Below are 25,750 nucleotides of genomic sequence, written 5' to 3'. Positions count from 1 at the left end.
GATTCTCCTTCTGACACACGTCAGTCTGTGCTAAGCACCTTATCTGAGTGAGGGCCTGGGACACCTTGTCTATGACACACGTTGGTAACTATGATTTTCTAACCACAGGTGGTACCCCTAAGGATTGCATCTTGCAAAGAAAACAATTCTTTTTAATATTCCCGTTCCTTCTTCCTCCGTTAGCTCAACCGCCCTCAGCCCCATTTACGGAAAGAAAGCTACACTTAACAAACACTTGTGTCAGGCACTGTGCTAAGTAACCACTTTTTGTATACAGTCCTCTAGTACAGGAACCCTGTAAGGGCATTTTGCCCATTTTATAGATGAGGCCACTGAGAGTCAGAGAGCCTAAGTAACTGTCCTAAAGGTGACAGAGCTGGAAGAGTGGCAGAGATGGCTTGGAACCAGGGCCTGTCTTATGTCAGCCCATGCTGCCTGCCTGCATCCAGAGTACAGGATACCCTGCTACTGAGACAGAGCTTGGTTCTGGGGATGTCCATGTAATGCACAGGTCAGCTAGTGATGCATGTCAGCAGGTAAGGGCCATGGGCTCTTGTGCCACGTACCTGGGGGGTGGCACCACGCCTTTAAAATGGATCTTTATATGGGATGTGCCCTTTGGTTTGTTTTCTCCAACAAACACGTGGATGGAAAATTCTGATTCACAGGACTGAGGGCTACCAAGATTGTATGGTATTGTTTATTCCTTGATTCCCTCTCATTATCTTTACATTTTTTCTCATTTTTTCTCCTCTCTGCTTCCTCTGATCTCACTCTCTAGCTAAGGTTTACACATTTTGGCTCATTTTCCCCTCTTTCCTGTAACTCTGAGCTCACACTGGGCTGTGCTGACAAAGTCCAGGTTTCCCATACAGGATATGAACCTGATAGCAATAACAGCTACCATTTTCGAACACTAGTTATGAACTAGCTATTCTAGCATGATCATTTCACTGACTCCCCAAATGCTGACTTAGGAAATGGGACTGGGGGGACTGAAAAGCTTGATAAAGCTCACATACCCAGAAGCAGCGGGGCTAAGACTCAAAAATCAGCTTTCACTGTTGTCTCTTGCTGTTGGCTGCAGTGCCTTCCTTCTTGTGCACAAAATGAACATGGCCTTCCTTGTTTCCTTCATCAGCCAGACAGCTATTGGACTATCCCCTCCTACCTTCATCCCAGTTTCACCATTCGGGAGAAGAAATGCATTAGCTTCACGCTTCTTGTAACTAAAGGAAGTAGAAGACATCTTGATAATTCAGACAACCTCAGGACTATCTGTGTTTTTAAGCCCAGACACCCAGACACCCTTATAGCTGGAAGGGGAGAGATGTATGGGGTTTGGGCTTTGTGGGCGTCCCCAGCTGGTCCCTGAGGTCTGCAGCGAAGGGTTGGCATCGGAGGCGGTAGAGATGCTCCAGTGCTGAGCACAGCCTGGGTGCGTACGCTTTAAGAGCGGAGGCGTTTCGTGCTGAACCGATAGCCTTCTCACTTAGCTAACTGAATCCCTTGCTGTGCACTGTCACGCATCTGGGCAGGGGACAGCACCTCATCTGACATGCACGCGAATTTCAAAGAAAATGACGACAGAGAGTTTAATGGAGCAGAAAGCACAGCAACCCTGCAAAGACTCCAAGGCCCGGGACGCAATGAAAGCTCTCAGCCAAGGCGGCAAAAGACCCAGGATTCAGTTCCCTGTCCCATTTTCTCCTTAAGGCATCGGGGCTTGCATTCAATGCTGATGTGTCCTAATTCAGAGGGGGTGTGGGGGAGGGGAGAAAGGCTGCATGACAGCCTTTGCATCTTTGCCATCTGCTCTCACACTGTGCTTGTTCTTTTGTGAATCAGAAGCCAGTATCCACTGTGGGTCAGAAGTCAGAGGTTTGAAAAGGGGTGTGGGTCAAGAGGAACCATACTTTTTAACCCCTGCTCTCAGCTGCTGTGGGCACCTGAGCTTTGAGGCCAGGGCGTTTCCTTCTGGGCAGGGTCTTCTCCCCACTCCCTAGCTTTATGCGAACTGCTCTTTGCCACAGGTTGAAAAAGTCCCGAAGCTCCTGGCTGGAAGGAGCTGGTCCCAGGGAGATGGTGGCAGGAAAGCTGCCTGGAGCAGTGACATCCTGTACTCTGCCTCCTAACACCTCCTCAGAACCTTCAGGTGCTGGCGACCATCTGTCTCCGGGGAACACACAGCACATCGTCATCTGATGCTGGTACTGAAACTCAGCCTCGGCTGCAGGCCAGGTGGATCCGAGGTCTGTGAGCAACTCCTGGCACAGCCTATATCTCAACTTGCCCACCCTGGTATCCGTCCAAACATCCTTTCTGGAGGTTGTGTCTAACTTCCTAAGAGTCCTTCCAAGTTTCAACATCCTGAGTGACCAGCTCAAGGTTGACTTTGCATCAGAAGCTTGTCAGGAGTCAGAATTCAGGTCTCATGGCATCGGGCTCAGGTCTTGTGCATGGACTGCTCTGCCACAAATGCAGAAAGGTGACATCCAGAAATACAAGCCTGACTGCATTCCCCGTGACTATGTATATCCTTTATCCCTTGATAATCTTGCCATGTGGATGCCAATTACTAATTTCTTTCCTTCAGAGCAAATCTTATTACCAGCGTGGGAAGGGCCAGTATCTGGCTCTGGGTCGCTTTATTCTGCCCTGACTGCCTTCCCTGCCAGGGGAAAATTCAATCCACTGTACAGGTGGCAGTGGTCAGAGGTCCCCCAAATGAAAGAGGATGCAGGGGCAAGGACCCCTATACCCCTGTTATTTCTGTGGGCCATGGCACCATTTACACCCTGCAGAATTTCAGAGGGAAAACAGAAAGCTTCTTATTTTCTCAGAGGCTGTAGGGAAAGTGGATGGACTACTTTTAACCTTTAGCCATTTTTAAGTAAAAAGATGTGTCATCGCAAAGACACATGTTAAAGTTACCTTTAAAGTGTGACTCTGAACCGGATGTATGAAAAGGTCCTTTAGCCTGGATGAAACCAACAATATTAAAACTCCAACACCAACTGAGTAAGTCAAGCACACAGGTCAGGCTCACTCTTTGTTCCAATTCACAGCTGCCCTGTATACACATGAGGCAGTCCCGGGGGCTCTGGCATCACCCACCAAGAGAGGTACAGGGCTGACAAGTCTCAAAACTGACTGCATGTGAGAACCACCTGGGCGTGTTAAAAAAGATACATGCTGAGTCCCCGTCCCAGAGAATCTGACTCAGTTGATTTGGGGTAGGATCCAAGCATGGGTATTTTCAGTGCGTGGGGGAAGTGGTAAACTTCCATTAAAAAGTGCTTATGAAGAAGTATAACCACCATATAATGACATGCACAAATCTAGAGCACCCAGCTTAATGGATTTTTATGAATAAATCCTGAAACCTGGGCTTCCCAGATGGTTCATATGGTGAAGAATCTGCCTGCCAATGCGGAAGATGTGGGTTCAATTCCTGGGTTGGAAAGATCCCCTAGAGAAGGAAATGGCAACTCACTCCAGTATTCTTGCCTGGACAATCTCATGGACAGAGGAGCCTGGAGGGCTGTAGTCCATGGGGTTGCAAAGAGTAGGACATGACTGAGTGAGCACACACGTGCTCTTAAAACCCATCCCCATCAAGATACAGAAAATCACCCCCAGAAGCTTCAGCATGGGACTTTTAAAATTTAACTCTTTTACTTCGAAAAAAAAAAAATTAAAACTCTTCAAGCTGCAAGAGTATAAAATGAACTCAGCAAGGGTATTTTAAAAACTCTCCCCTGTTGATTCTAACACAGAGACAGGATTAACAACAGTAATTGGCTGGGTTTTTCTTTTCCTCTTTTTTGGCCACACCTCTGGCCATGGAAAACCTTCAGTAAAACATGGGCATAAGGTTTTAATTTTTTGTTACTAATTTCTTAACCAGGTCATTATTGGTTCCTCCAATACAGAAATTAATGCTGGCCTCAGATCCATTTGATTCTGCTGTAATGTGATTATCTTTGTAACTTTTCAAGCATTGTTTATGGTTTACAACCTCCCTCTTTCTAGCTACATATGATCTTGGGGGACTTTTTGCTCTAAATAAGAATATTTTATGTGTGCTTGTGGAAGAAAAAGGTGGGGATCATGCTCATTTTTCGTAGTTCAGGCACGGACAGTTGGCAAGGCCAGAGGCAAAACCCGGAGTCCTCCAAGGACTATTCAAGGTCAAGGGCAGGAATGTGTGAAAGGCAGGAATCTGGAGCGAGTGAGGAAGTGAGGAAACAAAATCAAAACCAAAAGCAGTCATGTCCAGGCCCAGTAAATACACATAGATGACAGAGGCCAGCCAGAGCTATGAGCTGAGGGAGGCCAGCAGGAGGCATTCTGAGGTTGAGGCGTGGTGGGAAGGGAGGACTGGAAGCAGGAGGCAGTGAAGCCGGCAGTTAAGGGGCTGTGCCGCCACCAGAGGCTGAGATGCAGAGCACGCTGGCCTCAGGAGGGGCCCAGGTGCCAGGCTGCGCCCTGCACGAGTCCCTGGCAGACACTGCCAGTGAGGCTGCAGCTGGGACCACCCAGACCCGCCAGCTTATTTCAATTTGCTCAAAGGCTGAATTGACTTAACAGTGGCTCTGGGGGCAGTGCTGGGTACAGCTGGACTCTGCCCAGGTCCTTCATCTCCTTTTTGTCTCCTGATACATGTTTCCTAAGCAACAATTCCTTACGTGGTAGCTAAGTGACTTTTCCATTTGGAATAGCAGTCTGAGTGGAGTGGGGGTTACAGGCTGCCATACAGGGGAAGTTCTGAGCATGGCTGAGGTCCTTAGGACCCAGATGAAGGAGGAGAATCTCCTTAATCCCTCAGATGGTGGCAGAAGGCAAGCCTCGTGATAGATATGAGCAGACAAGCCTCATGGTGGATATGGGTAATGGCCTGAATGAGGGCATCACTGGCCCAAAAAGTGACCGAAGAGTCTAAAAATGAGAACCTATCACACTAAAATGTTTGACAAAGAAAAGTTCTCTTCGGGACCAGTAACCAATTTCTTAAGTCTTGTGGGTGTTCTTTTTGTTTTTTGGTACTTGTGTTGTTAAATAAAGGTTTGGTTTGCATATAACTTTCCAGGTTTATTACAAGGATGAGTGTGACAACATGAATTTTAAAACTCAGTATGGAAAACAAATCACAATGCCTCTGAACCTTGAAGTCCATGTTGTCTTTGATTTTAGCAATGAGTTAAATTCACTTAAATTTGTTTCCTAACAGAACCACGCTTTATAATGAAAAGTTGTTCTGTTTAAAAAAAAAAAAAAAAGGCAGAAAAATAGAAAATGAGCAAATAGTAAATTTTTGAAATCTAATTTTTTTAGATTTCAGATAGAACAAAGAGTGAGTTTTTGAAGCCATGGTGGTTTAAATATATCCAGCGTTCATGCTTTGTCAGCTTCATCCTGTTCTCACACACACACATGCACACACACTCATACACACATAAATATGGCCGGAACAGCTACCTTTCCCTCTCCTTCTATATCGAATTCAACTCCTAGATTCTGTTAACCTCTCCTGGCATTTCACGGTTTATGGGTGAGGCACCTGGGAGCTGTGGCTTCTGACAGCGTGAGCACTGCTCAGAAACACGAAACCTTCAGCTGCCTGAGGTGGCAGAACAGTGAGCGCTCAGGGGAGACTGAGGAGGGGAGCGTGGAGGGGTGTAGAGTCACTTCTGAAGCTCTGCAAACTGATGGTCCTTAAGAAGACGGGGCTCTCCCTGCTCCCATCCCAGTTCTGAGCTTCTGGAAGAGGTGAGGCCGCCATGGGCTGAGCCATGGACTAAGCCGAGAGGAGATGAGTCAAGGTACTCGCAGTGTCTCACACGCGTGAGGAGCCCAAGAACCGCTGTAAGTCAAGCTGCCTTATAGGCTACGATCTGTGCATCCTTTCACCTCCACTTACACAGGAGCCCATGTTGACAGCACAATGGGAACACAGGAAAGTGGAGACATTGAAAACAGCAAAATGAAAAGTCTTCCCAAAGGATCGCTGGCACAGTCCTACCTCATACAGATCTCGTAAGGGGTTGGGAATGCGAATCCTAGACATTACAAAAGGGAGAGACATGATGATGGCACTGTTCTCCAATCAGCATTAACAAGAGAGGAAACGGGTGGAAATGGAAGCTGAAACGAAACAAGGGGACTGCCCGGCTGGGGCAAGGCGGGCCTCTTACCGTAGTGCGGGATGATGGCCCAGGCCATGGCCGAGGCGTAGATGCCGCCGATCATCCAGAACATGCAGAGCCAGCTCAGATGCTCGCCCCGCTTCTCTCGGGCCAGCACTTCCGCAAAGTAGGAGAACACGGTGGGGATGGCTCCTCCAATCCTGCCAAGAGGTAGGGACGGTATGTGATATCAGAGCTCGTACAGCCAGTGTGAAACACGAAGGGCAGAGCTAACGCAAGCTCTATCAACACATGTTCTCTTTCTTTTCCAGCATATCAAGGAAGGTACATTTTCTACAACTTAGTAACTTTAATAGCGGCTCAGACGGTAAAGAATCTGCCTGCAACGCGGGAGACTGGGGTTCGATCCCCGCGTTGGGAAGATCTCCTGGAGTGGGGCATGGCAACCCACTACAGTATTCTTGCCTAGAGAATCCCCGTGGACAGAGGAGCTTGGCAGGCTACAGTTCATGGGGTCGCAAAGAGTCGGACCGACTGAGCAAATAAGCACACAGCATGTTCAAAATAGGTTTATTATCCTCCCCAAACTTGAACCTGCAATTAAACCATGTTACCAAAAGGTGGGAGTGGTACCCTACTCATGTGCTTTATATAGAGCCCTTAGCTTAAGATCTCCATGGACTTTCTGTTTCTTGTTGATGTTCTACATGGTGTTTATCAAAAAGCACAATATTTGGTATGATCTAGGAAATACTTTAACACATTCAGTTCAGTTCAGTTCAGTCGCTCAGTTGTGTCCGACTCTTTGCAACCCCATGAATCGCAGCATGCCAGGCCTCCCTGTCCATCACCAACTCCATATATATATACATATATATATATATGATGATTATGTCTTGTCCATGACATGGGGACTTTGGAAAGAGATTCAAACACCTCTAGAGGGCTGACTGCAACTGATCCTACTCCACAGCATTGGTCCTACAGCCCTGTCTGAGGGATATGTTAACACAGGACCCACAGGGCTGCTTCCTAGACTGGCTCTGGTCCCAGTCCAGCAGATACTGCTGAATGAGTACATGTGAAAGGGGCACTGGGACAATCACATAAAGAGCTGCTGGTTTAGATTACCAACAGCACAATGCTTCCTTCCAGTCAAGGTGATTTTAAGAGACACTGACTGATCTCTGGATAGAAGGTATGAACAGTGACCTCTTCTCAGGTTAAGGTTCTCAAATGAGGGTCTATGGAATCAAAATTTTGTTCATTCTAGGGAGATGGGCCATAGAACTCATCAGAAGGTCAACTTGGCCTTGACCCCACAAATTTTAAGACACTGTCTAAGAAAGTAAGGTAGTATGGGAAATAATTACTATCATTCTAAACAATATGTGAATTCTTAACATAATTATTTTTTTAAGCATGCTACAATATAGTGAAAGTGAAAGTCGCTCAGTCATGTCTGACTCTTTGCAACCCCATGGGCTATACAGTCCATGGAATTCTCCAGGCCAGAATACTGGAGTGGATAGCCTTGCCCTTCTCCAGGGGATCTTCCCAACCCAGGGATCGAACCCAGGTCTCCCACATTGCAGGCAGATTCTGTACCAGCTGAACTACAAGGGAAGCCCAAGAATACTGGAGTGGGTAGCCTATCCCTTCTCCAGGGATCTTCCTGACCCAGGAATTGAACTGGGGTCTCCTGCATTGCAGGCGGATTCTTCACCAACTGAGTTATCAGGGAAGCCCTCAACATATAAGCAAGTTGTAAAGACAACATCTAGTGATACAGTTTTTCAAACATGTACTGATTCCTTTATGTTCATGTTTCTGTAAGGAAAATTGCTATTGACATTTCAAGTAAATTTGATGTCAAGGAATGGCACTTGTATTTATCCATTTAGCAATAACTGATTTCCTGAGTGCCTTTAATATGATAAAGAGTGACAGCGATCTTAGCAAATGCAATGAAGAGAAAGGCCACATCTGCAGCAGATGTACCTAATGAACCACGGAGCTGATAGTGTCACTCTGCACCAACTGGTAGGCATGGCACCGTTTCATGAGTCTGCCCCTGTTTATGGGGTAGTCATCTGTGGCTGGATATGTGCAGACCACCTAGAATAGTGCTTTTCAATCTACAGGCTACAAAATTAATTTAGCAAATGTCAATAGCATTTTAAAAATTGAAATAGACATGAAATATTTGAGTGACATTCAAGTAATAAGTATCATTTCATACATTTCATTCACAATAAACATTTATAGTGTGTAATATATATTCATATGTGTATATATGTGAGTATAAATATACATAAATATGTAACTATATATACGCATGTGTGCTAAGTTGCTTCAGTCATGTCCGATTCTTTGCGACCCTAAGGACTACAGCTCACTAGGCTCCTAGAATCCATGGGATTCTCCAGGCAAGAATAATGGAGTGGACTGCCTTGCTCTCTTTCAGGGGATTTTCCCAATCCAGGGACTGAACCTATGTCTCCTGCGGCTCCTGCATTGCAGGCAGATTCTTTACTGCTGAGCCCTGGGGAAGCCCATAATTATATATATACTTATATATATATGCTCTTAGTAAGACCTACTGTTCAAAGAGTTTGAAAATCACTAACTTAGAGCATCTATATCTGTTCCTCTGGGGTATGAATGTGATGGTTCTACCTAAAATCTCCATGGGATTTCAGACGTAGCACATGGCAACTCAGCACCATCACATCAAGGGTAGCCAGCCAGGTCCAAGTCCATCAACCAGACCCCCAAACAAGAAACAGATGTATATGATGACCAGTCAGAGCTGGCTATAAACCACACCACAGAAACACACAGTTCTCTGCCTGGCTTCCTGAGGACCTCACACCATGCGTGGACAGCTAGCTGAATTTAAAAATTCAACAATGCTTCAAACAGGTTTGAAATGGTTCCGTTACAACACACAATTTTAATGGGAAATAAAACATCTGTGTCATAAATCATTTAACGCTGTTCCTTTTGTCATTTGATGTGAGGAATCTGTTTCTCTGGACTATAAAGTCCCAGGTCCCTAATCCGTGTCTTCACTTTTCGATGCAAAGGAAGAGCCTCAGTTTTTACTGATTTTTAATATCCTAATTAATGTTTCATTGGTTTTCTGGACACTCTGTATGTATGAGTGGTAACTCACACTTCAGGAAGGCACAGTTGTGTGTCAGGGGATGCCAGGTTGCTCTGAACCAAGATGAATGTATTCCAGGTGGCTACCAATGCAGTTGCATAAAAGAACACCAACTTTAGGGGCTTTTAAACAATCCTTCTGGTTTTAATTCAAAGTCTCTTTTTCAAGTTTTTTTTTTGTTTGTTTTGATTTTTGCTTTTTGAATTTCTTTTTGCATGGATGTCTCTCAATGTTTGTAAAGCAGACCACAAGGCATTCTAACATCAAGGGCTAAGTGAGTCTGAAGAAGGAGGGAAGGAATCTATTTAAATCCCTCGCAAAGTCCTTCAGACTCAGAGACCTAAAAAACAATCCAAGCATTCACATTTCTTATTGTGAGCTGATCATCTATTTGGGGGAAAACATTAACTCCTCATCATACGGTGATATCCTTCAAGCAGAGAAAAAACATTACAGTACATTGCAGTGTGCCGTAATATTAACTGTTCCTGGAGTTTCATAGCCGATCAGAGCGCTTACACGTTGTTTACATTAGACCAGAGGCTCTTGGAAGGTGACGACTATAACATATCCATCTTTGAATCCCCCTTACTTGGCCTACTGGGCTTGCACTGTTTACTCGTAAGAAACGAATTGCCCCGAGACTCTCTGATGATGGAGGGAGGACTAAGCACGTTGTTTACACTAGACCAGAGGCTCTTGGAAGGTGACGACTATAACATATCCATCTTTGAATCCCCCTTACTTGGCCTACTGGGCTTGCACTGTTTACTCGTAAGAAACGAATTGCCCCGAGACTCTCTGATGATGGAGGGAGGACTAAGCACGTTGTTTACACTAGACCAGAGGCTCTTGGAAGGTGACGACTATAACATATCCATCTTTGAATCCCCCTTACTTGGCCTACTGGGCTTGCACTGTTTACTCGTAAGAAACGAATTGCCCCGAGACTCTCTGATGATGGAGGGAGGACTAAGCTGCTGTGACGACCTAACCTCTCCAGTGAGTGGAAACATACACCTTATGTCCTGGGCCAACATGACCGGAGAAGCTGGGGGTGCTGGCATGGCAGTTCTGACAGCAGCAGAGCCCCAAAAGGGTTCGTGAACTACTCTATGTCTTAGTGGTCACCCTCCACCACCAAATCTTATTTTAAAAGCTCCCTATTACTATTCTACCTCACTATTTTGTATGAGGGGCTAATACATCTCCTTATTTGTTTTATTGTACTAAGATACAATTTCTGAGAACACTTGAAGGGAGAAACATATCTGAATGGAGTTTCTCAAATTCTCTACGGTTATTAAATAGGGTTGATTTTGTGCCCCTCTCCCAGCAGACATTTGACAATGTCTGGAGATATTTTTAGTTATCACAGCTCAGGGGTTGCCCCTGGCACATTGTGGGCAGAGTTCAGGCACACTGCTAAAAACCCTATCATATTCACAGCAGCCCCTCACAACAAAGACTTATCCAGCTGCCAATATCAATAGTGCTGAGGTTGAGAAACTCTTGCCATGGGGATGTAATAGAGGAAATATGATACTTTAAACAGCCAGGATATAAGGCATACCATGGTTATCTTTTACACAGCAGATAGGCAGTAAATGTCTAAATACAGTTAACAGGGAGACCTCTTTATTGTTCATTATCTATTGATTAATTAGCTACTGTTGAAATGTGCTCACGATTTCATTTTTGACAGAATATTTACACAAACGAAACAATGAGATCAGGGTGGTTTATAAAGAATTTTTCTCACCATAGGATATTAAGTCTATTTTATTAGCTCCCATCAAGGATCATATCTTCATTGTCCATGGTAGTTGGAGGCACAAAGGGAATAATAATTGAAATGCACACTCTATTATGGGTGGAAGATTAGCCAGATTCAAAATAATTGAATTGACACTGATGAAACAGAATGTTGACATGTGGAATTTCAGAGTTGGAGCTATTTTCCCTAAGTACTATTAATGTTAGGTGTTTACAACTTTAATTACAGAAATATAAAGAAAGTAAAAAAGAATCTGTATTAAAACACATCACTAGAATAAGCTGGCACCCCTCCAGTACCTCGTTGCATGTGTGTGTCCACTCAAGTGTGGGAACACACATAACATGCCCCTCAAAAGCTCTGCAATACTTCTCGCAATACTCAGTATTAGGCATCAAGTAAATGTCATAAAACATATTTTCCTCAGTAAACTAAGACAAATTCACAAATGAGATATAGTATAAGGCGAAGACTTATATCAGCTTTACAGACAAAATTTCTGTGTTGGAAACACGAGACATGTAAATTGAAGGAGTTTAGCAAAGTGGGAAGAAGGAGAAGGCCAAACATTCCTGTCTCCACAAACCTCCTTGAAAAACTAGGAAGCCTGACTGATTTAAGTCTGCACATTTCACAGGCACAGCTTGCATCACTCCAGCCTCGATGACACCTTCGTGGTGGATTACGTCTGTCTCTGTACCTTGTCACTCGGATGTATGCTGGCTACTGAGAAGATGAGGAGGAGGTTTCTATGGTGATAGAAGGAGGTTGTACACAAAAAGGCCAGTTATACTTAAAATGGCTCGAAGTATGATGTTCAGGGGAGAAATTATAGAATGATGACTTCCTGTCCTGAAAAGAATTGAATAATTCTGTTGTGCTTTAATGCTTCAGTGAGCACATATTGATAATAATGAGTAATTTTATTCTTACTTACTTCACCACGTGATTGCCAGCCAGTGCCATTCCTCAAACTTCCCTTTCCATTGGGAAATGAGGTATTACATGAGAATGTAATTAAGCAGGAAGTTGAATAAGCATTGTAAAGTCATGTGTTCCTTACAGATAGTAAGCAGGTGGCAAAATCCACCAAGAGCTGACTCTGGTGGCTTTATTACAAGTATTATGGGTTTATAAAAATGACTAATGAATGCTGTAGTCTATGCCAGGAATCACAATCACAAATAATTTTCATGAAAAATATCCTTTTAATCCTTGCTCAGAATCAGCAACCAAAAAAAGAAAGAAGACACTGAACTGCCAGGCAAGTCGGACAGCAATTCGGAACCAGTTCACTGTGTTTTCAACTGGACCCAGAAGTAAACAACTAAAGCTGCTGCTGCTGCTGCTGCTAAGTCACTTCAGTCGTGTGCGACTCTGTGCGACCCCATAGACGGCAGCCCACCAGGCTCCCCTGTCCCTGGGGTTCTCCAGGCAAGAACACTGGAGTGGGTTGCCATTTCCTTCTCCAGTGCATGGAAATGAAAAGTGAAAGTGAAGTCGCTCAGTCGTGTCCGACTCTCAGCGACCCCATGGACTGCAGCCTACCAGCTAAAGCAGCAACTCCAAAGATGGACTTCCTTTTTATGATAGTAACAGAGTATCACAGAGGAGGCTGCTCAGAGGTTTAGATGAAAGAACACAGATCTAACATCTCTGAACAGGCTAGGCTGGCACAGAAAATGAGATTGCTGTATTGATTAGAAGGCATATGTCTACTGTAAGTAATCAAGATAGAGACAGGAAAAGAATGTTTCCTGGTAACAAAACCAATCATCAAATTAGGAATAGGGATCCCTCATGCCCAGCTTTGATGCTAAAGCGTGGGGGGTTAGGGTAGCTTTAGTCTTCCCATCTGCAAAGCCGCAGCTTAAACCTGACTATTTTGAGAATATGGAGATGCACACATATAATCTGAGTAAAAGTTGTGTTTCTAAGAAAACATAATTTCAATTCCCCTAGCCCTTGTTTGCAACCATATTGGTGCCCTAAGCCCGTCAAACCTAAACAACTGCAGGCAGCAGCTAGTGGTAAAGAATCTGCCTGCAAATTCAGGAGACGCTGGTTCAATGCCTGGGTCGGGAAAATCCCCTGGAGAAGGGCACGGCAACCCATTCCAGTGTTCTTGCCTGGAGAATCCCACGGACAGAGGAGCCTGGCGGTTCCTACAGTCCATAAGGTCACAAAGAGTCGGACACGACTGAAGCAACTTAGCAACGTAGCATGCACGCAAAGCCCCTCAAACCTAAACAGATCTGCATATCCACAGCAGCAGACAGGCTGCCATGGAGGGAGAAGATGTATTCAGAGATCAGAATCCTCATGCTGTCTTGGAAAAGAATCATCTCACTATTGAGACAGCTGGAATCATGCACTCCCACAGCACCTAAATGATGTTGTGAATAAAGATGGTGATGACCGTTAGGATGATCTGTAAGAAGTGATGAAAAAAGACATGCAGACTTTTCCAGTCACTTGCTGTATATATCTAATCACCCTTTTCTCCTCAGTCTCCCACTCAGCTGCCATTTACCAATCCATCCATCATCCACCCCTCCCCCGCACCATCCAGCCCCTCACCCAGCCAAGATCTGGGCCAAGGACCTGGTGCTGGAGGGACAGGCATGAAGAATACATATCCCTACCCTCACGGAGCTCACAGAGTCAGTTCTTAAAAGTGCATGTGGCTAATTTTTCATAATTATACATTATGACTTTGGGAGAACTTTTCCTCTGTTACTTCTTTCTCCCTTGGAATCTATAGTTCTTTCGCCAAAAGGTATACAGGGAAATAAACTGTGTCTGAATGGCCCACTGTTGTTGGAAATTCTCATAAAAGGCATTGTTTAAGGCAGTGCTTTCAAACAGAAATACCATGTGAAGTATGTATAAAATTTTGAATTTTCTAGAAAAGATATTAAAACAAGGCTGCAGTTAACTTTTAATAAATATTCATTTAACCCAATGTATCCAAATACTATCATTTTAACATGTAATCAATCTAAAAATTATTAATGAGATATTTTATACTCTTTTGCATGTATTAAGGCTTTGGAATCCAGTGCTATGTACTTTATACTTTACAGCACATCTAAATTTGGCCACATTTCATATACTTCGTGGCTACATATGGCCTGCGGGACTGCACAGGCCCAGGAAAACACTGACTCACTGTTTATAACTTGGGTTTGCAATTATTTTTGGATTAAAGGTAATTTAGTCTGTTGCCTCATCTTCCATATTGGAAACAGTCTTTCCATTCCAATTCTTTGGGTCAGAAATCTTGAACGGATCTGTTCAAAATGTTTATTTGGTGTCTGTCATGGATCAGACATCGTGTGGTATGAAATCACAGACATTTCTCAATGAATCTGAGATAACACAGGCCTGGTGGTTATAAGCATGGAGCCAGACTGCCTGGGTATGATTTTACCATTAGCCTCTCTGTGCCTCATCGTTCTCATCTATAAAATGGGTAGCATAAATATTATCTTCCTCATAGGGTCACCATGAGGCTTTAATGAATCAATATTTATAAAGTACTTAACACAGCATCTCTCAATAGGGCAACTACTACATAGATATTTGATAAAACATGTTTAAAAGTTGAAAAATTTTAAACAGTTCTGCGTTTTTCCAATGCAGGAGGTATAACCTTACAGTTTGGAATTAGACTAAAACTCAGAAGAGCTGGGAGTCTACTGAACACATGGAAGTCAATCTATCCGTGCCCCAAAGTTCTAATTTCAAAAAGGCAGGGTATTTTTGCATACTCAATTATTTTAGAAATGTTCCGGACATAAATGAGGTTCTACATAGTTTGAAGGATTTCAGTTAGTGGTGATCATTTCTATCAAGTCAAGGTATTCCGGTTATTGCACCCTGACAACAATGGATTGATATCAGTGAATGGATAGATATTGTTTAGCTATGAAGGATGCATTTATGAGGCTCCATTTGCAGAGGGAGAAATGGCCAGTCATTCTCCTACCATACACAGACACTGAAATTTCATTTTAATTTCTGTTGCTGGTGTAGTTTTCTCCTGACCTTTACGCTTAGCAGTGCCAGGCCTTCAGCAAGATGCTCCCAAGTTTGACATTGCCCGGCATCTGAAGCATTCCCATTCTCATAATTAACGGTGACTGGAAACAAATAATTTAATTCTGGGCAAATGAAAATGAATCAATGGTGTCAACTCCATTTCCCATCTTTCTAATTTTCTGTAACAAAAGAGGAGAGGGAAATGTCTGTTCCCCGATGTGAGACTCACTTAGGAAACTGAGAAACAGATGAATAATTGCTGATGCCCTACTCCTCCTTCCCATAAAACACTGCTGTCCCTGGCAGGAAGAGTGTGCCTTGTGCTGAATAAACACGTAAAGTCATACAGAATTTGGCACCTGGACACATGTGTTTCTAAGAAAATACACTCATGACTTAGTGTGGTGAATAAAGAGGAAAGCACATCTATCACAAACCCAGCCATCAGGCTCCTTTATATGCAGAGCAGGAATATAACACAGTCCTGCTAATGATGCCTCAGAAACACAATAAGACAGGGCAAGAGGAAGCCTGTGGCACTTGCAATAAAGTCAACACAAGGCATCTTAACCTTGGATTCAGAATGCACAGTTTGCCTGTTCACAGAGTGGCCAGTTCAGAAGGACTTCACCGCAACTTAAGTCCTGGCTGTGTCCTTCCTGGTCCCATCACTGAACCTTAACCTGTGAAATGAGGGGTTTGGACTGTGACCCAGAAATTCGCTTCCTCCTCTGAAAGGCCCAGTGTGAGGAATTGGTAGACAGGCACCATACCAATGTGGAGATCCTACCAGTGCTCTGTCCATTCCAATTATGTATTCTGGAAGTGGGAAGTGACCACAGGATGGATTCAGGGACCTCCTGGACTCACTGTGAGATGGATCTGAGATCAAACTCCATTGAACACCCGACCTCTGTAAGTCCTTAACTCTGAGTGGTGAACCACAGTGACATTTTGGGTCCCCTGGAATTAATGTCAGTTCAGAGCCAGTGCCTAGTAAGCTCTGAAAAGTTGATTATTTCCTTTTCTCTCATTCAGTTACCCTGGTAAAAGGCTACAGGTCCTTTTGGGGAAGACTGGGGGAAAGATGAACAGCATAAACTTCCAGCAATGTAGTAGGGTCTCCCCTTCATTCAAGGGGTTCTGGGTCTGTAAACTGGCTCAAGTCTGGAAATTGACTGAGGGCCATGCCTTTTTGTTTTTATGATGCAAGTTCAACTTTTGGTCATTTAATTGAGAACTCTTCCCCTTACACAGACCAAGTAAGACTTTATTAAGCTTCCTGCGATTAAGCAGTAAAGAGTGGACAGACCTATCCTGTCAATCTCTTGGAATTTACATGCTGGTGGAGGAAAGACATATAAGAAGCAAATATTTTGGTGTATTGATCAGTGCAACCAAAAAGACCAACCAGGGGTCTGTGGGGAGCGTCAATGGGAGGGGTGGTCTGAGGTTGTGAGTGCTGAGGGACCAGGAAGAAGACCCCGTGAAGCTGAAAGGATGGTGAGAGTGATGCTCCTGGGAAATGTGTGGAGAGTTGCAGGGTCTGAGCACCAGAGTTCCACAACGGGAAAAAAGTGCCAACATTCTGAAATTTTCCTTCCTTGTTCACCGAGTTCTCTTCAATTTAAAACCAGATCAGACGTGGATAAGGGAGCTGCCTGGTGCATAGAAATAACAAGATCTCCTATTTAAGGTCTCTAGGATCAAAGTCTTAATTCTTTGACTCAAATTTTAACTAACAATGTTTAAATAAAAGGACTATGTCAAAACTTCAGCTGCTTATGTTTTCAGTGTGTAAGTGATGGATGTGGAAAGGGTTTGAACAAAGCCTTTTAAACAACAAGAGCCTTCACGCAGAAACTGGCTTTTCACTCACAGTTTTGTCACCGTTTTCTCTTCATCTATGAGCCTCCCACACCCCTTGCTGCTGCCCCATAAAGGACACTGACTAGTTCTTAGCATATAGAGAATGGGAGTGCTTTTGAATTGTGGTGCTGGAGAAGACTCTGGAGAGTCCCTTGGACAGCAAGGAGATCAAACCAGTCAATCCTAAAGGAGATCAACCCTGAACATTCATTGGAAGGACTGATGCTGAGGCTGAAGCTCCAATACTTTGGCCACCTGATACAAAGAACCAACTCACTGGAAAAGACCCTGATGTCAGGAAAAATTGAGGGCAGGAGGGGAAGGGGACGACAGAGGACGAAATGGTTAGATAGCATCACCGACTCGATAGACATGAGTTTGAGCAAACTCTGGGAGATGGTGAAGGACAGGGAGGCCTGGTGTGCTGCAGTCCATGGGGTTGCAAAGAGTCAGATGCGACTGAACAACAACGGGAGGGCTGTCTGTGTACCTTCCCTCTCCAAGCAGACAGGAAGCATCTAGGGGCCAGGTCTCATCTATAACTGTGAAAGGTCCTCCATGGTTTCAGGAGAAGAGAAGGTGTGAAAGAGTTTTGTTTTTGAGTTGGAATGGAATTGGAGAACATAGAGACTCAGCTGAGAGTGTCCAGATGAACCCTCGCTGCCGAGACAACCCCTCTGTCATCAGGGCAGCTCTCCATATGTTAGGAGAAGGCAACAAGGCACCAAACTCATCCAAGGAAGAGAGACCGATTTCTTCACTTCCCTTAACAGCTGCGTTTCTCAGGTCCCCTCAGCTGCTGGATCCTACAAGGTCCTGAGTGTTTTGCTACCTGGGTCCAGGTGAGTAAGCTCACATGGCTTCCCTGCAAGCCCCACTCCCAGCTGAGGGACTCTCCCAACTATTCTGGAGAGCAGGGATGCTCCATTTCACTTGCCTGTTTTCTTCCAAGTCTTTGCCCATGATTAGTCTTTTCTGTTTCCCTCTGGGAATCAAAGTCGGAAAGAAGCCTCTTTTCCCCTCTCCATCTGCTGTCACTTTAAGGCAAGATTCAACATGCAATCTCACTTGATCCTCATACTCAAAGGTAGGATGCAAAGCACTATTTTCTCCCTTTCACAAAAGAAGCAGCAGGCTGGAGGGCCCGCGGGACTTTCCCAAGGGCTCACAGTAAGGCCAGGGGTAGGGTGGACTTGAATTTCTGGACTCCCCATTCTGTGCCCACTTTGCAAAGGCATTCAGTGCATTAGTCTCTCGGAGCACAATTGATAGAGTGTAGCTGAATTAGCAATGCACAGTCTGTGCTTTGCCAGGTAAATTATCTTATTTAGAGGTCTGCAGCCCTGAGCTGCTGGTTGAAAAATGATGTGTCGGCAACAAAGAAGCAAATGACGTCATGAATATACCCAAGCCGTCTCTGTCTCTGTGCTGCCCTTGAATTAGCTTCTGGACAGTCCCTTAGTCTGGAGTATGCTACAGCCACCAGAATGGCCCTTTTCTCTGCAGTCAATGGAGTTGCCCATGTCTTCATCTAGACTGGCAATGAAAATTGCCATAATCATCCAAACCCAGCCAGATACTTTTGAGTCTATGGATATTGTTGATATTTTCTGGATAAGGTTGTGAATGGAAAGGACTGGAAAGTTCAGAACTTGGGTTGTTAGGCCTCTTCTGACAGGCTAGCGGTATTATGTACATAAAAGAAAAAGCAGGAGGAAGTTCTCCTGTGGCAAGAATGTCTTATCCTATGGACCCTGAGATGGTCCTTTAACAAGCAGCTTTAATCGCACCTGCTCTTCCTCAGGTATCTCAACTCACTCAGCACTGGCTTGGCTGCAGCCCTCTGAATTCATGACCCAGAAATCCTCCCCACAGATGACGTGTGCAGCCAGTCTCACACAGAGCCTTGAACACCAAGCATCCCCTCTGCTAAGGAAAAGCCCTCTTTCCCCATTGATACAAAGCAAATGATTGATTCTGATCATTTTTCTCCAAGGAAAAAATATTTTCACACTTTCCCAAACTTTCCAACCCTCCTGCTTTACTGCAGTGTCTTCACTCTAAGGAGAACTCCTGAGATTCCTGCAACTTAGTCATACATTTGCCAAGTGCCCGCTGTGTGAAGAATATGTCAAAGCAGGAAATGCAAGAGACATGGGTTTGATCTCTGGGTCGGGAAGATCCCCTGGAGTAGGAAATGGCAACCCACTCCAGTCTCCTTGCCTGGAAAATTCCATGGACAGGGGAGCCTGGCGGGCTACGGTCCATGGGGTCGCAAAGAGTCGGACACGACTGAGCAACTGAGCATGCACACACATCCTGTGTGTAGAATGTAGCACAGATGAGGTTCCAGAAGATAAAAAAAGAACATCAGAAAAATCTGTGGATCCACCAATCTCAATATGTGAACAAATCTTGTGGCAGAAAACAATATAAAAATGTAAGTGTTTTGAATGAATTATGAAAGTGAACCATTAGTCTGCACGGGGAAACCTTTGTACTCTTAAAATAATCCACTTACATGGTCTTTCTCTTTGATGTCTTATATTCCGGCTAATCTTAGCTCTGATTTTAAAGTACTACTATATGTAATTAAGAGAGATGGGCTGCAGCTTTTTGACCTCCTCTTTGGGCAAAACTGGGCTTTGCTGTGTGGTGACCAACATCATCAACCACAACTGATCGGCTTCTCAAATTCATAACCCAGCACAGATTCCTGCCCCTTCTTCATTCATTTTTCTTTTATTTTATATTATTCCTATAGATTCATCTTATGCTAGACTCCCTCAGAAACAACATCTCTAAACAACATCTTAAACAGAGTTCTTAAGCATGAATCAGAAATTTTATATTTACACTATTTTTTTTTCCTATTCAAGCAGTTTCTTGGACTCTCCTAATTGAAGTATTGGGTTTTCCTAAGCTGTGGATTTGCTTAATCTAGTAACGAGTGCTTCAAGTTCTTTAACAAAAACGACTAACCATTGGTTATAGTATGCCACTGCACTTGTCAATAGCACAACTTCTGTTGATTCACCAGAAGTCAGGAACCTATAAAAAGAACCTATTGCATCTCATGAAGCAGGCTTCCTACTTAGTTAGATATGCTATTGGTGGTTTAGTCGCTAAGTCATGTTGCAACTGGTTGCGACCCCACGGACTGTAGCCTGCCAGGTTCCTCTGTGGATGGGGTTGTCACTTCCTTCTCCAGGGGATCTTCCGGACCCAGGGATCAAACTCAGATCTCCTGCATTGCAGGTGGTCTCCTGCAGTTACCATGGATCAATTAAACAATATTTACTTGAGACCCTCTCATCTTGGATTTAAGAGCATTGTTGAATGGTTCAAACCTTTAATTAGTTCATAATAGGTAGGACTAAAGCTATTTCTGGCTTAAATTTTTAGAAGAAAAAAACAGCCACTCATAAATGTGCACTGCCACAGATATAGCATTCCTTTGAAAACAACACCCATTTCCTAGACATAAAGCACTAAAAGAATCAGCCACGGGAACACAGATGCGTATTCCCTTCTCTTCTGGATTTAAAGGTTGATAATTATATTTCTAAGAACCAGCATTATGGCTCCTAAGGCTGACACAAAGATGGGAAAGGAAATGCATTAAGGGATAATTTTTTGGTAATGAGAGCCTCTAGAGTGGAAAACACGTACATTATGTCTTTATGTAGAATAAACACATTACTATAAAATCCGAAAGAGAAAAGCCTTACCCGAATCCAGAAAGTAAGCGACAGAAGAGAAAGAAGCCATAACCTTGGACAAATGAAGACAGGAAGGCAAAGAATCCGTTGATAGACATGCAAATCAGAAGGGACTGCTTCCTTCCCACTTTGTCTGCCAGGCCTCCCCAGAAGAATGCCCCCACCATCATGCCGAGGTACACTATGCTGCCTGCAACACACAGAAAACAAAGAAACACGTCAGAGCGGGCAGGAACGACACTCGGAACAGCAAGTGAACAAGGGGCAGGAGACGTTCTAGAATTCTGCGTGGGAAAGCAGCTCCTTTACAAATAGATTCTGCAGGATCCATGAATCCGCTTTCAAGCTGGAAAACAAGCTCTGTGAGTTTCCTCAGGCTGCCATGGGTGATGGCAAGGGCAGAAGATGAGACGGTCACGTTCTCCCCAGCCTTGTGGGGAGGGTACCCCCAGTGGGCAGGCATGAGGAGTCCCCATAGAGAACAACCCCGCACTTTGATTCATGGCTGTGTCATCTTTGGTCCAAATGCCCAGCTTAGCACCACAGGAAGGCCGAGATGGGAGACTGAGTCAGGGGCTCCCAGGTCAAAACGGATCCTCTAGCCTGCTTCAAGCCTGCGCTGCAGCAGATGACCTGGGCCACAGCCAGACTCCTAGGAAACTTCTACAAGATCGCTAGGTTCTTTCTCTCTGGTTCTCCTGAAAACCCTGGCCCTTCCTTGAAAGGAAGGGATGTTAGGGAAGGTTAAGTTTACAAGAGTTAATCTCAAAATGGTCTCTCCCAAATCCTGCTCAGAAAAGAAAAACTTTTTCTTGGCATCAGGAGCTTAAGAAGAAGGAAAATCGCTGCTTGTGGTTTGGGGTTGTTCAACTCACCATGGTTGGCTTTGCTTTCGTAAAGGAAACAAATGGAAAAATCAAGAGTTAAATAGATGCCCCTCTTGGTATCACTGAGCAAACAGCTGAATTTTCCAATTCACTTGCTTCTTCTAAAAAACCAAGCCCTCATAAACTCTGTCCAGAGTTTTCCATAGGATGATACAATATTAGGTATGGCAAATGTTATTTTTTGGAAGGTTTTCAAAAGGGTATGCAAGGTCTAGGGGAAATGGCATAATTAATAAATAAGAGTTTTGGCTTTAAAAAAGCTGCCCGCTACATCTTTTACTCAATTCTGCTTTTTTCCTTTGCTTCACCAAAGCACCATTTGAGTAGTCCCTTCTCAAACAAGTGTTGAAGGTGCCCAGCAGCATCTAGGTTACAAGCTGAGAAAACACTACCTTATTTATTGCTTTAGGTTAGGGAAATATCCTCCTTAAACATTCACATGAATTCATTTGCTAACAGTTAATAAATTAATGAGACCCAGAAGGAAAGCACTTGGCAAGGTCTGGTGACCCCACATCAATGACATGCAGACGCTGCTCTGCAGACAGACGAGTCTAGACAACTGGAGGGAATGGCGAATGTTGGAGCAATTATACAATAAGACACAACAGAAGCTGTTTTTACTTAGACTGGGCTGCTGAAAGGAGATGGGCGGTTATCCTTTGCCTGGGTAGGGACGGCCTACTTTTCTCTGTACTATGTGGCTGACCGTAAAAAGACCATCCTCCTCAATAAAGAGGTTACTCATATCATGAGGCCCAACGCATGTCGAGAAGACAATTTAAAGAATGTATCAGCACAGTGCACAGGGATCCGCAGAGCAGATTCACCCAGGAAAATGAATATGGGGCGTATCTCTTATTTACAGCCTAAGAGGCTTGAATTTGCCACTCATGCCTCTCAGAAGACTAATCAGTAAGCTAAGCTGCTTGATGGACTTCCCAGGTTAGAATGAAAGAACCTGCTTGCCAGTGCAGGAGACATAAGAGACGCGGGCTCTATCCCTGGGTTGGGAAGATCCCCTGGAGGAGGTCATGGCAACCCACTGCAGTATTCTTGTCTGGAGAATCCCAGGGACAGAGGAGCCTGGCAGGCTGCAGTCCATAGGGTCGCAAAGAGTTGGACGTGACTAAAGTGACTTAGCATGCATGTGTGCAAGCTGCTTGATAATAATGTTTGTCTTTAGAAATGCCTACAGGTCAGAAAGTGAGTTGCATCGACCAGGAGCAGCCCATGGCTGTTGCCATCTAAAGACTTGGGACTCTTTCTTGTGGCTCTGGCCCCAGGAACAAAAAATGGTCACTGGTACTTGTGGAACCCTTACCAGTTCTAAACTCTTCCGTGAATTAACTTGCATAATCCTCTCTACCACCCTTTGAGGTGAGTACTATGGGAACACCATTCATTGGTGGGAAGCTGACATACAGGGACATTAACGATCTAACCACAGAGAAGTGAGTGCTGCCTACATCCCAGTTCGTCTCTTTGTACAATGTGGTGATGATTCCTTTAACCCTCCTGGCTGCCCTCCTGGGAAAACATCCCAGTTTGTCCAGGCTCTTGGGTGGAGGTAACATCTAAAATTGAAAGTGGTACCTCAAAAGTCTCAGAGGTGCCTTCTCCCTGGACGCCACCCTCATAGAATTAGAGCTAAGTCTTGGGTAGTGGAAAATGACGGATGGGAGCTCAGGGGACACGCTGCTTTGTCCCATCCAAGTATGTGACCTGGGATGCACTGCTTACTCTCTGGTACTCCAGATGGGTACATCCCTGACCCTTGGTGGGGGAGGTAAGGGAGCTGATGCTGCCAACGGCTGGGTGGTGCTAGAGCAAAAAGGAAAATCCAAGTTCTTGCTACGAAGAGCAGCACAGACGTGCTAAGTCACTTTAGTTGTATTCAACTCTTTGCAACCCCGTGAACTGTAGCTCTCCAGGCTCCTCTGTTCCTGGGATTCTCCAGGCAAGAATACTAGAGTGTGTTGCCATTTCCTCCTCCAGAGGAATCTTGCCGATCCAGGGATGGAAGCTGTTATGTATCCGGCAGTGGCAGGCAGGTTCTTTACCACTAGTGCCCCCTGGGAAGCCCAAAATGAGTCGGTTCCTGTGCCATGCTCTAAAGGAGCTATAACCCCCTCACTTTTCCAGTTCAGAATGGATGATGGTCCTTCTGGGTGGGTCTCCGTGTCCTGTCATCCTCTTCTGGGCCATCCCTTGCAGCTACATCTTCCCTAAACCAGGTTAGAGCGTTACAGAGTAATGATTCTAGCATTTTCAGGGCTCATAACCGGATGCTACATTCCTCCGCTCAGCAGGAGTGCAAGGACTTAGCCCAACCTGGGAGCTTTTTAAACCTCAGGGGTAGTAACGGCTAAGAGCTCATTCCTGCAAGGGCGACGGCTTAGTGACTTGACAAGGGACAGGAAATCCGCATTTATTATTAGCACCCTGTACTTAAGCCCCTTGCAAATAAAATTTAAAGATAATACTTATGAGATTTTAATATATAAAAAAGAAAAATAGCCTATTTTTCAATTCCCCCAGATGTCTATCTATCTATTTTTTTTTTTAACTCAAATGTGCCCCCATGGCCAATAATTCAAACCACACAGAAAAGTATAAAATGAAAATAAAAGTCTTCTTCTCCCTAATCCTTGATCCTCTTCCCAAAGGTAACCATTAGCAATTTTTTTCCAATTCTTCCAGAAAGCTCATACATATAAATATACAAAATGGATATCCTGTAGGAACTGCTTGTTAAATATAGGTTTTCTTCCCCCACCCTGCCCCTGTGCAGCATTTATCATATCTAGTCTTCCTTAAAAATCTTTCAGATTTTTAAGCTTAAGCAAACCAGAAATAAATTTCTGTCAGGATTTTAATTACTTTTTCAAAACACATTTCATGTATTTCAGAAGAGCATTCCCTATCAGCTAGTAGGGGAAAAACAAACAGTTATTTCTCCATCTCTATTATTTCTATGCCTAAAATAAATACACCCAATTTCCCTAAATGAGAGGCTATTAAATCCAGTTTTAAAGAATTTACAGAGCATACCCACTATGTATGACTTTTCCTGAAGGCTAGAAATACATGGATCTATAAGTCATGATCCTTGACCTTAAGGAAGGAAAACTTGGCGAATCTTCCTCTGATGCCTACTCTAAGCCAGGAGAGAAAGGAGACAGTTTCACATCCTTTATTCCACAGAACCCCCGACAGCCCACTGCCCAGGGCCAGTACAGAGAGGGGCACCCGGAGCAGGACCTTCCATGGCCTCCTGGGGACACATGGCCAGACAGAAAGTGCCCTCAGGAACCAGGCTAGAGTCCCTGAACTCGCATTTACTCCATCGAGATGGCTTAAGGCGCTTGTAATTCAGGGAGGGAGACCCATCACCCAGTGAGCCCCACTGTGAGGCCTGTGTTCCGGTGGAGGGGTGACTGGGGCCGAGGGGCGGGAGGTGGCCACTAATTCTGACTGTGGCTTCTGAAAAGGTTTTGCTGAGAACAGAACATCTGAGAGGACTCTGAAAGATAAGAAAAATTTCAACGTAGTATTAAATTCCTCCAACAAGTGACAGGTTTAGAGAGAAAAAAAGTAGCATCTCAATCTGACTCTGACTAAAAATGTTTCAGATCCAAACATAATAATAATCTTTGGTGTCTACAGTGGATTACTACTGGTAATTAGACCAATTGTAGCTAGACTTCCGTTGGGCACGCTACGGACAGGATGACGCCTACCCAACAGTTTATTCCAGACAAACAGCACAACTAGGAGAGGCATGTTTCAGTCACGTGATCTAATTAAAGCCGAAACCTCTGAATATTAGCAAAGGCACACACTTGAGGGGGAGAGATGTGAATAAGAGTGGAAAGGCTGCCTTGTTTTCATGACTCCATTTGTCTTCACCGTGTTGAGACAGGGAGTCCTTGAAAATTGAGAGGCGGGATAAGCTCTTAACATGGACCAGCCTTCTCTGGTCACCACTTCTCATGAGGCTACTGACAGAATTTAAAACTATTAGTCCATTTTACAGGTGGGGAAACTGAGGTTGAGAGAGGCCAGCAGTTGAATTCAGGTCTTCCAGATCCTTGTTCCCCAGAGTATGATCTCTGGATCAATAGCACTGG

At 44.4% G+C, this 25,750-nt stretch overlaps 1 protein-coding gene across 1 annotated transcript in view; it reads right to left on the bottom strand.

Annotated features, from left to right (window-relative positions):
- SV2C (synaptic vesicle glycoprotein 2C) overlaps positions 1 to 25,750 on the bottom strand; it is a 164,602-nt gene that overhangs the window by 89,882 nt on the left and 48,970 nt on the right. Inside the window, exons 2-3 of the mRNA XM_010847613.1 lie at positions 20,740 to 20,920; positions 6,198 to 6,349 (exon numbers count right to left, since the gene is read on the bottom strand). Coding sequence (XP_010845915.1) covers positions 6,198 to 6,349; positions 20,740 to 20,920 — 333 coding nt within the window. The remainder of the gene's footprint in view (positions 1 to 6,197; positions 6,350 to 20,739; positions 20,921 to 25,750) is intronic.

The sequence above is a fragment of the Bison bison genome, unplaced genomic scaffold (assembly GCF_000754665.1).
Source record: "Bison bison bison isolate TAMUID 2011002044 unplaced genomic scaffold, Bison_UMD1.0 scf7180017864252, whole genome shotgun sequence".
Lineage (NCBI taxonomy): Eukaryota > Metazoa > Chordata > Mammalia > Artiodactyla > Bovidae > Bison > Bison bison.
The sequence above is the reverse complement of the archived record's forward strand: the minus strand, read 5'-3'. Positions and strand labels throughout refer to the sequence as shown.